Genomic DNA, 16,312 nt, shown 5'->3' with positions numbered 1-16,312 from the left:
TGATACAAAATAAAAATACACATGTATTCATTGATACAAATGATAACAATGTTGAACTTGATACAACACTGATACAATTATTTTCCATTATACAATTTATTCATTGATACAAATTGTTTTCAAAAAATACAATTATATACATACTTATTACATATACAATAAACCAACAAATATACAAATACAATCATTGATATATATACATACTAATTATCTATATATAACTATCCAACAAATATAATTCACATCTCTCCTCTCACTCGCCTCACTTCTCCATTTCTCAATCTCGCTCGCCTCTCCTTTTATAATATATAGCTACGAATCGAAATTAATCAAATTATAACTATTTTATCTCATTATATTTTTAATCTTTGCCATTTTTGTTGCTACACTCCTTAACAAGCCCAACAAAAGTATATACATATTTAAGATGACTTGATAAAACTGAAAACAAATGGAAAAGAGAAATTAATAAATGAGGCAAATTAAATCACATATATATAAAAAGAACGTTTACATACCAAACCAATACAATTAGACTAATATGTGAAACCAAAGTACATAACATTCATAAATATTACAAGTCAATACTATAATCCTCAGCTCCACCTACATTCAAGATTCAAATTTGCATGTGCCATAACCTAGAAAAAAAAAACACACACAATGTTATTGGAAAGATCATATAATTTTTTTTTTGTATCATACAGAACATTTTACGAAAATTTAGACAATACATTATTGTAAAACCTTACTTGGATCGGAGAAGGCAACTACACCAGTACCAGCAAAGTCACAGTTAAAGTTTTTGCGGCCTTCCCTTTGGTAGTACGAGTTCATGGCGAAGGCCGCGTGAGACCGAATAGTGTTGGGTTTAAAGCACGAACCACCCACTTGAATTGGTGTGCAGTCAACTCCTTGACTGCACACATAGTTAATGTTGGATTGTAGTTGTGCATCAGTCGCCCCAACCTTTGGCATGCAGAATTTTTTGTTCTCTGCTGGTGTTTTTGGTTGCCCTTTGTTGCCTCCGCCACCGGTTTTTGGTGGGGGCAATGAAGGTGTTGGGTGAGCCTGTAAGTATCGAAATTATAAAACTTAGATGTTAGTTAGGTAAATGATTAGAGGTGACAATTAAACTGCATTTAAACAAGTCAAATCAGTCATAATGACACACTCTAGTAAGAGGCAAGGTGCTTCAATTGAATCCTTGTATAATAATATATATACAATGTAACAAAGGTAATATTTTTCAGAAAAAATTATATATATAAGTTCTTGAATCTCTTATAACGAAAGTGAAAAATCTTAGTATAGTAAAGAGATCAATAGTAGCTTCAATCAGCGCATAGTGAATAAAAAATATGTTCATCTTAGATCTCATGAAAAATGTCTATCAATTGATCTCTATGGTCAAAGTCTCCACTATCCACTTAAGTTACAAGTTCAAATTCCAATAATAATGAATATTTTTATATGAATTTATGGCTCGATCACTAATCTCAACATAATTATCACCTGAAATTTACTTGAACTAAAATAAATCAAATAACGTATCATAACCAACCCATCATATATTCTCTATGCAACATAGTGATTAAGGGGTTGCAAAAATTCCTAAGATTGTGTGTTCAAGCCTTACTGGCACCACAACCGTTAACACCTCTTCATGAAAATTCTAAATCCATCACTTTCGAATGCAACCTTCTCTATCTTTAAATTAGTGGGACCAGAAAGGAAAAAGCAATACATTAAAAAGAAGGGAGAATAAAGTAAAAAACAAAAACAAAGACGACAAGATTCAAATTTAAAGATAGAAAAAAGATGATGCTCATGAAATCTATTTCTTTTTCATTTTGTAAATACTACTACATCACATGTTTCATTAAGTAGCCGTTGGACATGCTAAACTTTTTTGGTTCACTGAAAAATGACAATTATTTAATGCAAGAGAATCCAACGAAGAAATTTTATTTTTATTAAATCTACTACGTAACATGTGGTGGCCACTGAACAAGTGTCAACTTTTTCCTTTTCGACCATGCCACGTTAGTAATTCAATTAATTGTGATAATAATGATTTCAAGGTCCATTTATTGTCAAATTAAAACACTTAGATTGAAACGATTAAGTACCAAACGCGCTTCACATAGATGGAAAACTTATTCCCATCTATCTAGGTTCTAGAGTGGGAAAATGCAATACAACTAGCTGTACTCAACTGGGAAAAAAAGATTCTTCAAACCAAAAGACAAAAGGAAATTATTTACAAAAAGCTTCTTGTAATTATTATAGTAGTACGATTATAATCATAATAATTCCAATTAAGAAAATGACTTAAATACCCCTCCTAGCTTTTATCAAATTAACTACATCAACTTTGTTATGCAATTACACTATATTACTAGTCATATACACAACAATAATAGTATTAATTTTTCGAAATTACCTGTTTAGCTTTCAAAACTCCGACATCATAAACCGGAGTGAAATCGGGTCGGAACAACCCGAAATTCCTCTCAGCGATCGACCCGGGTTTGGTATTCTCATTGAACAATGAAAAAATGTACGTCTCGATCTTCCTGTGCGGCATCAATGGCGTACCCATCCCGGAATTATACTTCTTCATCAATCCACCATTATACGAAGCTGCATTTTCCACAGTACACTGCGGTTCATACGTTTCTCCTTGCGAAGGCCACCCTGTCTCCGCAGCAACAATCTCCACATCTGGGTATTTCAATCTCACCATCGACATATACACCGCATCCAACAACATATCGAACGAATTCATATACCATTTCTTCGAAAATCGATCGTAAACCCCTTTATTCTTTCTAAATAGAAGAAAATCCTCTTGCTTCTTGTTGTATCCGAAGTAGGGATAAGGGTTTACCATGAAAGGACCTTTTGTTTCACGAAGAAATTGTAGCATCGGAGCTAGAATACCCACATCCCAACCGGGTCGAAACCGGGCTGCGCTGGGTGGGTTCGAACGGAGAAGAATACCCAATGAATGAGCTGAAGAGACTTTTATACCCTTCAACCCAGATAAACCCAAAGCTTGGTAAAAAACTTTCATAGCTGGAACAAGCTTGTTCTGTACCTCAGGTGTATCCCAATGAAGAACCTCATTACCCACTAGAACAACGTCGATCTTTGTCTGTGGGTAATGAGGTTTAATATTCTGCTCGACATATCGTCGAGCATAGGCGAGATCCAGAAGGTTCGGGATCTCGCCATTTGGTACTGTGACCGTAAGTGAGATTCCCGTGTTTGCAAAAGCACGGAGGATGTCTGGGTTTATGTCGAAAATCTTAACACGGTCTATGACCGTTTTATCCTTGATGAACTGAGCTACTTGAGCTGGTGGAGGGAGGTTGTTTCCGAGAGTCCCGTAATTAACACCTATAGAAGTTACATCATGAAGAAAAAGAGTGATAACAAAGAAGAATAGGATAAAAGAAGTTTTGCTTGATATGTTGTTCATGGTTGATGTGAAAATGGTTGATGTGGAGATAGATGATTTATTTATATGAGAAGAATAGTAAAAGAAGTCCAATTTGAAATTTGGACTATTTTGACCAAAAGAAAAGAGAATGGAGATTTCTAGATTTTTTGTGAGTATTTGATACATATGTTAAAAGGGAGGAATATAATATAGTATAATATAAACGTGTCGTGGCAACAAAGGTTAAAAGGATACCATAATAATTATGACAAGACTACAAATGTTGATAACGCGTATGTTGCGCAACATCATTGAAAATGAATATGTCCGAAATGTGACAATGGGCATTTTTAGGAGTGTGGTTGAATTTGGTCAAATAGATACTTAAAAATAATTTTTCAAAATCTGTTGGGCAAAAGTTGGCTTAAATAATGACAGTTATCATGATTCAAATTAATTATCTATAATCTCTCTTGCATGAGTAATACAAAAAAAAATATTTGGTATAATTTCACAAGTGGCATTTAGAGAGGATAATATGTACACAATTTATTCTTATCTTGTAAAATAGAAATAAAAAAGAATCAAATATTATGCATTATTAAAAATAATTTTAAATATACTCCTTTCGTTATACTTTAGATTAAAATATAACTCTCTCATTATACGTTGATACAAAACTATATTGTTGCTTAATTTCGAGGTAATGCAAGTTTTAAATCTCCACATGCTATAAACATTAGTCTAGATCCTTTAGACATTTGAAAAGAGAAAGGACAATTTTGTACCCAAGTACAATGAGAGGAGAGTATGTATGTATATATGACAAGAAAATTTCGAAACTGCTATTCTTTGGATGCGGACATGATAAAACTCCCCTTCTATGCAATAGCTTGCAAATAGTAATCGCACAAGGCAAACACAATGCGACGAGCTCGACCCAAAAGAGGATCATCTTGCTTTACTGGCAAGGGGTTTCGAACTTGAGACCTCTAACATAGAAATCCCAAGCCCAAACCACTGAGCCAAAAGGGTAGGAGTATATTTAGAGAGGAGTATGTTTAGATTGATAGTATAACGAGGAGTATATTTAAATTATTTTCAATAGTACTAGAGTATATTTAACCCTTTTCCGAAATAGATATTAGATCTTCAACTCAAAATAATCTCATATAAAAATCAATTCTATTCAATGTATACAAGTCAAAACCATCAAATATACAAAAATGAATGTAGAGGCAGACTTTCTTTGTAGTATTAGGCTATTAGCAGGATGACAAAGAGAGGATGATGTTAAATGAAAACCTGCATTCATTACAAGAGAATTTACCTATTCAAGAGAATTTACCTATTTGAGATGGTAACTATCGAAAACAACCTCCCTACCCCACGAAGGTAGAGGTAATGTCTACGTACACCTCACCCTCCCAGCCATCACATGTGGGACTATACTAGGTATGTTATTGTTGTTAAGACAATCATCAACAGTTAACGATGATTCTATGACCAGTTAGTCGAGTGATTTGGTAGGTGCAAATCATATCATGACTGGGTAAACACAATCTTTACTACAAGCAAATCGAGTCACACTGGAACGAACCAAGATAAGAGGCACAACAACATAGCGACATACAAGAAGACCATGAAACCACCAGAAAGCAATACATACAGAAACCAACAAGAAACTCTCATATACAACTACATAAACCTTGTTCAGAATAAGTCAAAGGAATTATCAAATGAAATAAAGGTAAACAAAGGGCAATAACAATTAGGAAACAAGAAGAAATTATTTATTAGAGAAGAGCTTATTGACAGAAGATAGTCTGCCCATGCGTACTACGATAAAATAAAGGTTCTCGTTTGAAAACTACACTGCATCAAACAAAGCCTCGATAGCTAATCAATCACTATAGCCCCCACAAGAATTGGGCGTTATACCAACTAAATGAGAATGTCATGTTTCAGGGAAACCAGTGCAACATGTTAAAATAAGGCGTGTAACGATCTGGGAAGAAGCCAACCACCTTCAAGACAGTCATCACATTATCTTAAAGCTGAATGAGCGGTATCAGAATGACAAGAACTACTAGAAGTACAAATCATTTATAAGAAATCAACGGAAAACGGGCATAAGCGAGTGAACAAAAGCTGCTATAGTGTTTCAAGCAGACTCTGGAAAGCAATATCAAATGTACAATAACAATGTATGTTATACATATAAAGTACCGACTGAATCATATGGCAAGAGGCAACATCTACAACTCAGTGGTCTAGCATGTAACTATCTTTCGTGAAACAACATTTTTAAGACAATAATACCAGTCCAAGACACTAGCAGATCACCTTGACAAAAACAGCTATCAGTTTCTTCCAAGGGGCAAAGATCTGCAAGAGTAAGTCTCCTTGAAGTCGGACTTTCTTGATGAAGTGAAAATGGAGGCATAGACTTCCTTTGTAGCATGAGCTGGAGCTACATCAACAGCCTTAAACCTCTTCCCTGACCCGTTGCTCGCACTATTCTTCACATCCTTAACTTCAATCTTACTTTTAATGCCAATTTTACCATTCCCTTCCATTTTCCTCGCATCCTTGCCTACTAGCTTATCCTCAATCCCATGTTTCATCCCGCTCAAGCGTGGTGCCCCAATGACCTCTTCACCATTCACAGCTACATCCTCATTCCTCCCCTTCTTCACCTTCTTACTATCCTTCAATTTCACCCTTTCTTCCTCCATTCTCTCCCTCAAAGCCGCAACCTCTTCTTCACTCCCGTTGATCACAATTTTGTCACTCTCCACAATCTCCTTGTGGCAAACCAAACAAGCTGAGGATTTCACTTCCTTCAAAGCTTTTGCACTCAAAACATGTCCACAACCCCTCAAAGCAAAGAACTTGTACTTCCCATTGAACTCCAACCCCGTTACCGGACACTGAAATCCAGTCCCTTCACCATCACCAAGCCCTCTATCCTCTTTCCCCGGAATCACCGACAGCTCAACCAGAATCATATCTTTCAATCCCTTTATATACCCAAACTGCTTAGGCACCCTTTTCTTCAATAAAGCCTCAACTAAAGCCTCCTTATTGAACAAATTCCCAAGTTTATCAATGACAACCGGATGCTTTAACGACTCATTCGACAAAGCACAATTCAACCATCTAGACAACCTAATCTCATTTGGGTCAATTTTATCCGGTTTCTTAACAGCATACATCTTAAGATAACAGTCTCGCGACTCCGCTCCCGTGGCACCTCCATCACCACCACCACCACGAAGGCGAAAACGTAGTACCAAAGTGGAAAACGGGCTAATCCCAGAACCATATAATTTAGTTGAATCCTTAATGGGTCGACCATCAAAAGTAAAATAGACAGAATCCTTAATTGCAGCTAATGATTTCTGGGTTTTATCAAAAAAACATGATTTGAGGTCTTGCAAAGTGAAATTAGGATTAGGGTTTTCGAGATTTAGGACATGGGTGGGGATCTGAAGCTCTGGTGATTGTATGAAAACTGGGAAATTGCGGATTTGGGGTTCCATTATTAGGGTTTATGAATTGAAATTGAAGAGAATTTAAGAAAAATTACCTGAATTGAAGAGGAATCGAAGAGCTCTGGTTCTCGAAAGGGGGAAAAAGATTGCAACTTTATCGTATTCTTGATGTTTATACTTTTGTCTTCTAATTTTGTTTGACCCGTTTGGTTTTATATTTGGGCCGACTCATAATCTTTATAGGTTTCTAAGCCCATATCTAGAGGAGGTGTCATGGTCTTTTCTTTTTGAGTTCGATATACCGCTCTACATAAGTCAAATCGAATATGGAGACAGAAAAGTGAGATTATCATCCGATCTTTATCGTTAGATCACCAATTTGCATTTCCTAATGTTTCATATGATCCCTAATTTATCGGTATCAATATTTTCGGCTGCTCAAGATAGTACAGGGTACAAAAGTCGTTATCACTGAGATTTGGGGTGAGGTTAACAATAGACTGGAAGTTTGGAGATAGACCTTATAATCTAAAGGTTTCAAGTTAAGCATGAGTAAAATAGAGCACTTAGAGTGCAAGTTCGGTGATGTAACACGTAAAGCGGAGATGGAAGTATGGAGATGAATGCACAACTCATATCCAAGAGTACTGGTAGTTTTAAGTATTTTGGGTCGATAATCCAAAAAAATTGGGAGATTGAAAATGATATTGCAAGTTGTATTGAAGTAGAATTAGGGTAAGTTAAATTGAGGCCGCATTCAAGATACTTTGTAATAAAAATATATCATCAAGACTTAAAAGATAAATACATAGCTATACTCCTTTAAAATTTTCTATTCTATTATTATTATTATATTAAAATAAATAAGACAATTGTTATATATAAATATCATATTTTATTATTTTCTAAATGAAAATGAAAACTTGAGTTGTAAGATTATAAAAAAGGTAGTCTTTTACGGTTAAAAGCTTAATAAAAACTACAAATAAAATAGTGTCTCTCAAGGAAATACTTTCTCCGTCCAACAATAGTCGTCCACTATACTATTTTGAGATGTCCAGCAATACTTGTCCACTTTATGAAATCAATGGACAATTTTACACTTAGCTCCTAATTTATCCTTATCATTAATTTTAGTCATTTCTCTATTACATTTTCCAAAACATTATATTTATTATATTCAAAGGGTGATATAGTAAAACTACTCTTTTATTCATAATTTTTAAAAAGTGTGCAAAGTTAATAATAGACAACTGTTATTGAACAGGTGGAGTAATAAAATTGTTATATATAATTTTATATCTTTTTGCTACATTTAAGTAATAAAATTACCAATAAGATAATTTTATAGCTAAAAGACAACTAAGTTGGGAATTTAGTTTGGTTTATATAGCGAAGGTAGGAAGTTGTGCATTTAAAGAAGATATTAAAGAGTGGATGAGAAGAGATTCAACGGTAGTTGGCTGATGTTCTTATTTCATACTTTCTCCATTTATCTTCACTTATTATATTTGGATTTGACACATCTATCAAAAAAATGATGATTTAAAAAATTAAATAATTAATGTTAAGAGTAAAATATGAGAAAAATAATTATTTTATTTTAATATGTTAAAAATGACTAGTTATACATATATATACACTTATACATTAGTTATATACACCATATATAAATATAATTATATATTATTTATATTATATTGATACATTACATATATCATATATGTTCAATCATTTTTTGTTGAAAACTTTTTCTTTTGTACGTATAGTTACATAAAAGGTCCATTAAAAAGTTTCAAACAAATTACTTTAATATTATGTATATGACGAGGCTCGTGACAAAGTTAATATAAAGCTGAAAGTTTGGAGATAGACTCTTGAGTTTAAGGGATTCAAATTAAGTAGGGCCAATATAAGATACTTGGAATGCATGTTCAGCGATGCATTACATGATTCTAATGCGAAAGTGAGACTTGATACATATGTCATCCAAAAGAGAGACAATTTTAAGTATCTTAGGTCTATTGTCCAAGCCTCCAAGGTAGTGGGGAGATTGATGGTGATATCACACATCGTATTGATGTAGGGTGGATGAAATGAAGGCTCACATATGGAGGCTTGTGTGTAAGTGTTAGGGTTTTGCCCTGATTTTCTTTCCTTATTTGAAGTTTATTTATTTCCTTAAAGAAAAGTCAAGTATTACCATAAATACTTTAACTTTTTCTGAAAGGAAAATATAATTTTCTTCCATATTTGGTTTATTCTTTCCTTAGAGGAATAGTTTGGAAATCTATAAATTGAAGATCTCTATTCTCATAGCATAACAAAATAGAATCAACAATGTAGTCGTTTAGTGAGTTTTGTTTATGGGGAGATTTAATCTCTCAACAGTTTTAATATTTTTCTTTATATTAGTTTTCATATAATAATATTAGTTTTTAGTATAAGTTTTTGTCATCTAATTTATCAATCATATTATTTGCAATTGTAAGCTTCCGCATGACGCCCTAATCACCCTTCAGAACCCAACAGTAAGAAGGTTCTATCAAAATGTAAAGACGAGTTCTACATAGTGGTGAGTAGACCAACTATGTATGTGGTAAAGTGTTGATCAGTCAAGAACTCTCACGTTCATAAGGTGAAAGTTATAGAAATAAGGGTGTTGAGATTGATTTGTAGGCTTACTATGAGAAATAAAATTAGAAATGAAGACATCTGGGTTAGGTGGATATGGTCTCAGTGGAGGACAAGATGCAAAAAAATAAGACAAAGATAGTTTAGGCATGTAAAATGAAAATGTACAATTGCCACAATACAGAGGTATGAGAGGTTGACTATGGATGGTTTCAGAAAAAGTAGAGGCAGATCGAAAAAGTACTGGGGAGGTGATTAGACAGGATATGGACATCGTTAACTTACCATAACATGGTCTTAGATAGGAGGCCATGGAGGACACAATTAGGGTAGAAGTCTAGTAAGTTGGAGTGTTGTCTCACTTATGTGATTTCTTTTTCTAAAGTGCTTTATTAGTTTTTCTTGAGCACATGTTCTGGCGGAAATAATCTTTCTACCTCCCAAGGTAAAAAAAAAAAGGTTGCATACGCTCTGCCTTAACTAGATTCCACTTGTAGGATTGTATTAGGTATGTCATTGTATTATGTACATGACAACAAATAATATTTTCTATTTTTTTTTCTTTATTTGCTGGTTTATGGTTTCTCGACCTCAACTTATTTGGATTTTCAACTACTTTATATTGTTATTGTCGGTTGTTTATCGGTTCTCGACTCCAATTTGCTCGGAATAACGCCTAGTTAATAATTGTTATTGTCGGGTGTGAGTTTGAAAATAAGTCTCTTATTATTTTCTGCCTAATATAACATTTGAATTAAAGTTAAACTGGACAATATAATGTATACGACAGCAAATAACTTTTTTTCTGTAGTTGTCGAAAATTCTCAAACTCAATTTATTTGTAAGAACGAATAATTATTGTCGGTTTATGAGTTCTCGACCTCAATTTGTTTGGAATTACGCCTAGTTAATGATTGTTATTGTCGGTTGTGAGTTTGAAAATAAGTCTCTAACAGTTTTATGCCTAATATAACATTTCGATTAAAGTTCTGGGTAGTATGGTGTATACGACAATAAATAACTTTTTTTCTGTATTTGTCGGTAATTCTCAAACTCAATTTATTTGTAATTACAATCAGTTATTGCCGGTTTATGAGTTTTCGATCTCGATTTTTTATTTGGAAAAATAGCCAGATAATGTTGTTATCGTCGGTTGTAAGTTTAGAAATATGTCTCTCGATTATTTATGTCTAATATAATATTTCGATTTTAAGCCTTTAGATCCACTCAAATCTTTTGATAAGAGTATTCAATAAATTTTATATTTTGGTGTTTATCATGATCTTTGGTATAAAATTGAAAATCTTAATAATTTTCATGAATTACAATTAGTCAATTCTTTTAACTAAATATTTTAGATTGAGCCATAATAATAGAGTTCCTTATAAAGCAAACAAGAAAACTTCCTTTTTGAGCATAAGAACAAGAGTCTCAATTTCAGTTACAAAATAGTAAACAAACAAACAAAAAAGACATTATTTTCACAAAAGAAAGAAAATAAGGTTTCGTCAACACGTTTTTAAAACATGTCAATCTCATTATTTTATTGATTGACAAATGTAATTGCATGCTTAAACATTTCTTTGTGCGTTTTGGTCAAATCAACCTCTTGGAGAAAATTTGTATTTGATGTAAAACAAGTTGAAGGACTTCTTTATTCTAAGATTGTCACTGAATGAATCTGGTAACTAATGTCGCTAGAGAGGCTGAGGTGAGTATCGTTGCATTGTCTTCGACAACTTCTTTTGCTTTTTCTGACTCAATTATCTATTGTGTTTTTCTTTTATTCACATTTTTTTTTATAAAAAGAAGAAGAATAGGAGTTTTTTACTATTTTATCTTTCATTTACTCTATTGAGATGTTTATAGTCATCCAGAACAGTTATCAATCAGAGTAAAATGAAAGAAAATATTAATATTGTCTTGAATTTTTAAGATAACAACTTATTTGAGACAATTATTTTTATAAATCACAAAAATAGTTTGAGACAAATGGAGTACTTCCTTGTTCTTCTTTATTTGTTTAATTTGCATTTTGCACTCGTTTGAAAAAATCGTTAATCAAGTATTTATTTTGAGAAAATTAAATTTAACTACAAACATTCTAATTAGTTTGTGAATAAATAATTAAATTATTAATGATAAGTATAAAATTAAAAAGAAAAAATAATTAATTGTCTCTTAAATGTGGATTATATATAATTAATTAGCAATCATTTTCGGTTAGTTTTTTACATTAAAAATAATGGATCAAAGATCGTCACATTAATAGATCGATCACTCTTTGCTTGAAAATCATAAGGTGCATATAGTTTAAATACTAGTCATAAGGTCAAGTGGTATCAATTAATTGAACAACCCTCACATGAAAAATTATAAGGTGTTTATACGTCAAATAAAGTCATTAAGATCTAGAGTGATTAATTAGTTCTTTTTTGCAACTATTTAATACCTTTTTCCCTTTATAATTATTGGTCTACACTCTACACCCCTTTTCTTTATTTCAACGATGTAATCCTTTTCTCCCTTCACAATTATCTGTCTACACCGTTTTTCTTTATTTTCTTCAAAGCAAGTAAGTTGACCACTCCTTTCTTTTTATCTCTCTTCAATTTTTTTGTTAGTTTGTCACATTAAAAATAATGGCAGAGTCACATAGATTTAAGAGAGATCACTCAATTTAAGATTGATTGGTCAGATAAATATTCTTTACCCGAAAATTATAGAGTGCATATAGACCAAAGATTGTCACTAGGTTTAATACTAATGAATCAATCACTCTTTGCTTGAAAATCATAAGGTGAATAGATATAGTTTAAATACTATTTCTAATCTCAAGAGTGATCAATTAGTTAACAGCCCTTACCTAAAAATCATAGTGTATTTATAGATCAAATACGATCATAAACACTAAAGTGGATTATATAGATTAATTAGTAATCCTTTTACTTTATTTCAACTATTTAATCATTTTCTCCCTTCACAATTGTTAGTCTACACCTCTTTCCTTTAATTTTTTTTTAATTTCAACTATTTAATCATTTTCTTCCTTCACAATTATCCGTCTACAACTTTTTTTTGAGGATCCGACAACTTATGCAAGAACTTTCCAACAGATCGGTTGTTGCTTCCACGACTAAAAAAGCTTTATTGAAAACTTTAAAAGAGTGGGAGAAAGACTCTTTCCTTTGTTTTCTTCAATGCAAGTAAGTTGATCACTTCTCTCTTTTTCTCTCTCTTCAATTTCTTTGTTAGTTTGTCATATTAAATATAATGGATCAAAGATCATCACTAGGTTCAATATTAATCGATCCATCACTCTTTGCTTAAAAATCATAAGGTGCATATAGTTTAAATGTTATTCCAGTCTCAAGAGTAATCAATTAGTTGAACACTACTCACCTGAAATCATGAGGTGTTTATAGGACAAATACTGTCATTCTGATCTGGAATGATTAATTAGTTTTTAATTGCAACTATTTAATTCTTTTCTCCCTTCACAATTATCAGTCTATACTATACACCTCTTTCTTTTATTTTCTTTTCTTTATTTCAACTTATGTAATCCTTTTCTCCCTTCACAATTATCAATCTACACATCTTGCCTTTATTATCTTCAATGCAAGTAAGTTGGTCACTTCTCTCTTTTTCTCTCTCTTCAATTTATGTGTTAGTTTGTCACATTAAAAATAATGACAGAGTCACATAGATTCAAAAGAGATCAATCAATTTAAGGATGACTGGTCAGTTAAATATTCATTACCTGAAAATTATAGAGTGCATATAGATCAAAGATTGTCACTAGGTTCAATATTAACCGATCACTCTTCGCTAGAAAATTATAAGGTGCATATATATAGCTTAAATACTATTTCTAATTTCAAGAGTGATCAATTAGTTAACAATCCCCACATGAAAATCATAGGGTGTTTATAGATCGAATACAGTCATAAACACTGTTGTGGATTATATATAATTAATTAGCAATCTTTTTTCTTTATTTCAACTATTTAATCATTTTGTTCGTTCACAATTATCAGTCTATACCTCTTTCCTTTTTCTTTTTTTTTTATTTCAACTATTTAATTATTTTCTCCCTTCACAATTACTCGTCTACACCTCTTTCCTTTGTTTTCTTCAATGCAAGTAAGTTGATCACTTCTATCTCTTTCTATCTCTTCAATTCCTATGTTAGTTTGTCACATTAAAAATAGTGAATCAAAGATCGTTACTAAGTTCAAGATTAATTGATCTATCATTCTTTGCTTGAAAATCATAAGGTGCATATAGTTTAAATACTATTCCTAGGCTCAAGAGTGATTAATTAATTGAACAACCCTCACCTGAAAATCATAAGGTGTTTTATAGGTCAAATACAACCATTCAGATCTAGAATGATTAATTATACTATTATCAGTCTACACTCTACACTTCTTTCCTTTATTTTAACTATGTAATCCTTTTCTCCTTCACTATTATTAGTATGCACCTCTTTAATTCTATTTTCTTCAATGCAAGTAAGTTGGTCACTTCTCTCTTTTGCTCTCGCTTCAAGTTTTCTCTGTTAGTTTGTCACATTAAAAATAATGACAGAGTCAAATAAATTCAAGAGAGATCAATCAATTTAAGATTGATTGGTAAGTTAAATATTCTTTACCTGAAAATTATAGAGTGCATATAGATAAAAAATTATCACTAGGTTCTACACTAATCGATCGATCACTCTTTGCTTGAAAATCATAATGTGCATATATATAGTTTAAATACTATTTCTAATCTCAAAAGTGATCAATTAACAACCCTCACTTGAAAATCATAAGTTGTTTAGACATCACATACGGTCATAAACACTGATGTGAATGATATATAATGAATTTGTAATCCTTTTTCTTTATTTCAACTATTTAATTCTTTTCTCCCTTCATAATTATCAGTCTACACCTTTTTTCCTTATTTTTTAAGTATTTAATCATTTCTCCCTTTACAATTATCCGTCTACGCCTCTTTCTTTTGTTTTCTTCAATGCAAGTAAGTTGGTCGTTCTCTCTCTTTCTCTCTCTTCAATTTCTTTGTTAGTTTGTCACATTAAAAATAATGAATCAAAGATCGTCACTAGATTCAAGTTTAATCGATTGACCACTCTTTACTTGAAAATCATAAGGTGCATATAGTTTAAAGATTATTCATAGGCTCAAAAGTGATCAATTAATTGAACAAGTCTGACCGTAAAATCACAATGTGTTTATAGGTCAAATACAATCATTCAAATCTAAAGTGATTAATTAGTTCTTTATTGCAATTATTTAATCCTTTTCCCCCTTCTCAAATATCAGTCTACACTCTACACATCTTTCCTTCATTTATTTTTCTTTATTTCAACTGTTTAATCTTTTTCTACCTTCACAATTATTAGTCTACACATCTTTCTTTTATTTTTTTTAATTTTTTATTTCAACTATTTAATCACTTTTTCCTTCACAATTATCCGTCTACAACTCTTTCCTTTGCTTTCTTCAATGCAAGTAAGTTACTCATTTGTCTCTTTAATTTCTTTGTTAGTTTGTGACATTAAAAATAATGTATCAAAGATCGTTGTTAAGTTCAAGATTAATCGAACGATGACTCGTATCTTAAAAGTCATAAGGTGCATATAATTTAAATACTACTTTAGGGTTCAAGAGTGATCAATTAATTGAACAATCCTCACCTGAAAATCTTAAGGTGTTTATAGGTCAAATACATTTAAGATCTAGAGTGATTAGTTAGTTTTTGTTGCAATTATTTAATCATTTTCTCCCTTCACAATTATCAGTCTAAACTCGACATCTCTTTCCTTTTTTTTCTTTTCTTTATTTCAACTATGTAATCATTTTCTCCCTTCACAATTATCAGTCCACACCTCTTTCCTTTATTTTTTTATTGCAAATAAGTTGGTTAGTTCTCGCTTTTTCCCGCTCTTCAATTTCTATGTAAGCTTGTCACATAAAAAATAATGGTAGAGTCACATAGATGCAAGAGAGATCAATTAATTTAAGATTGATTGGTCAGTTAAGTATTCTTTACTTGAAAGTTATAGAGTGCATATAAATCAAAAATTGTCACTAGGTTCAAGACTAATCAATCTATCACTCTTTGCTTGAAAATCATAAGGTGCATATATACTCTCACCTGGAAATCATAGGGTGTATATAGATCAAATACAGTCATAAACACTGATATGAATTATATATAATTAATTATTAATTATTTTTCTTTATTTCAACTATTTAATCATTTTCTCCCTTCACAATTATTAGTCTACACCTCTATCCTTTACTTTTTTTTTAAATTTCAATTGTTTAATCATTTTATCCCTTCATAATTATCAGTCTGCACCTCTTTCCTTTATTTTCTTCAATATAAGTAAGCCAATCACTTCTCTCTCTTCAATTTCTTTGTTAGTTTGTCACATTAAAAATAATGAATCAAAGATTATCATTAGGTTCGATCGATTATTCTTTGCTTGGAAATCATAAGGTGCATATAGTTTAAATACTATTCATAGGTTCAAGAGTGATCAAGTAATTGAACAACCCTCACCTGAAAAATAATAGGGTGCTTATAGGTAGTCATTCTAATCTAGATTGATTAATTAATTGAATATCCTTTGCCAAAAAATTATAGTGTGTTTATAGGTCAAATAGTGCAAGTAATTCAAAGCAAATCAATCAATTGGACATCTTTTGCATGAATA

General features: G+C 31.8%; 2 protein-coding genes across 2 annotated transcripts; both read right to left on the bottom strand.

The window, feature by feature from the left end:
• Window positions 1–473: 473 nt before the first annotated feature.
• LOC125875531 (glucan endo-1,3-beta-glucosidase-like) lies at window positions 474–3,616 on the bottom strand. Its single transcript, XM_049556516.1, has 3 exons — window positions 2,447–3,616; window positions 753–1,071; window positions 474–641 (listed from the first exon to the last, which is right to left on the bottom strand). Exons 1-3 carry the CDS (start codon window positions 3,485–3,487, stop codon window positions 613–615), a joined length of 1,389 nt encoding a protein of 462 aa, XP_049412473.1. The 5' UTR covers window positions 3,488–3,616; the 3' UTR covers window positions 474–612.
• Window positions 3,617–5,589: 1,973 nt separating this feature from the next.
• On the bottom strand, window positions 5,590–7,101 carry LOC125875535 (uncharacterized). Its single transcript, XM_049556520.1, has one exon. It carries the CDS (start codon window positions 6,991–6,993, stop codon window positions 5,812–5,814), a length of 1,182 nt encoding a protein of 393 aa, XP_049412477.1. The 5' UTR covers window positions 6,994–7,101; the 3' UTR covers window positions 5,590–5,811.
• Between the last annotated feature and the right edge of the window lie 9,211 nt (window positions 7,102–16,312).

This window comes from Solanum stenotomum, chromosome 9, assembly GCF_019186545.1.
Source record: "Solanum stenotomum isolate F172 chromosome 9, ASM1918654v1, whole genome shotgun sequence".
NCBI lineage: Eukaryota > Viridiplantae > Streptophyta > Magnoliopsida > Solanales > Solanaceae > Solanum > Solanum stenotomum.
The sequence above is the reverse complement of the archived record's forward strand: the minus strand, read 5'-3'. Positions and strand labels throughout refer to the sequence as shown.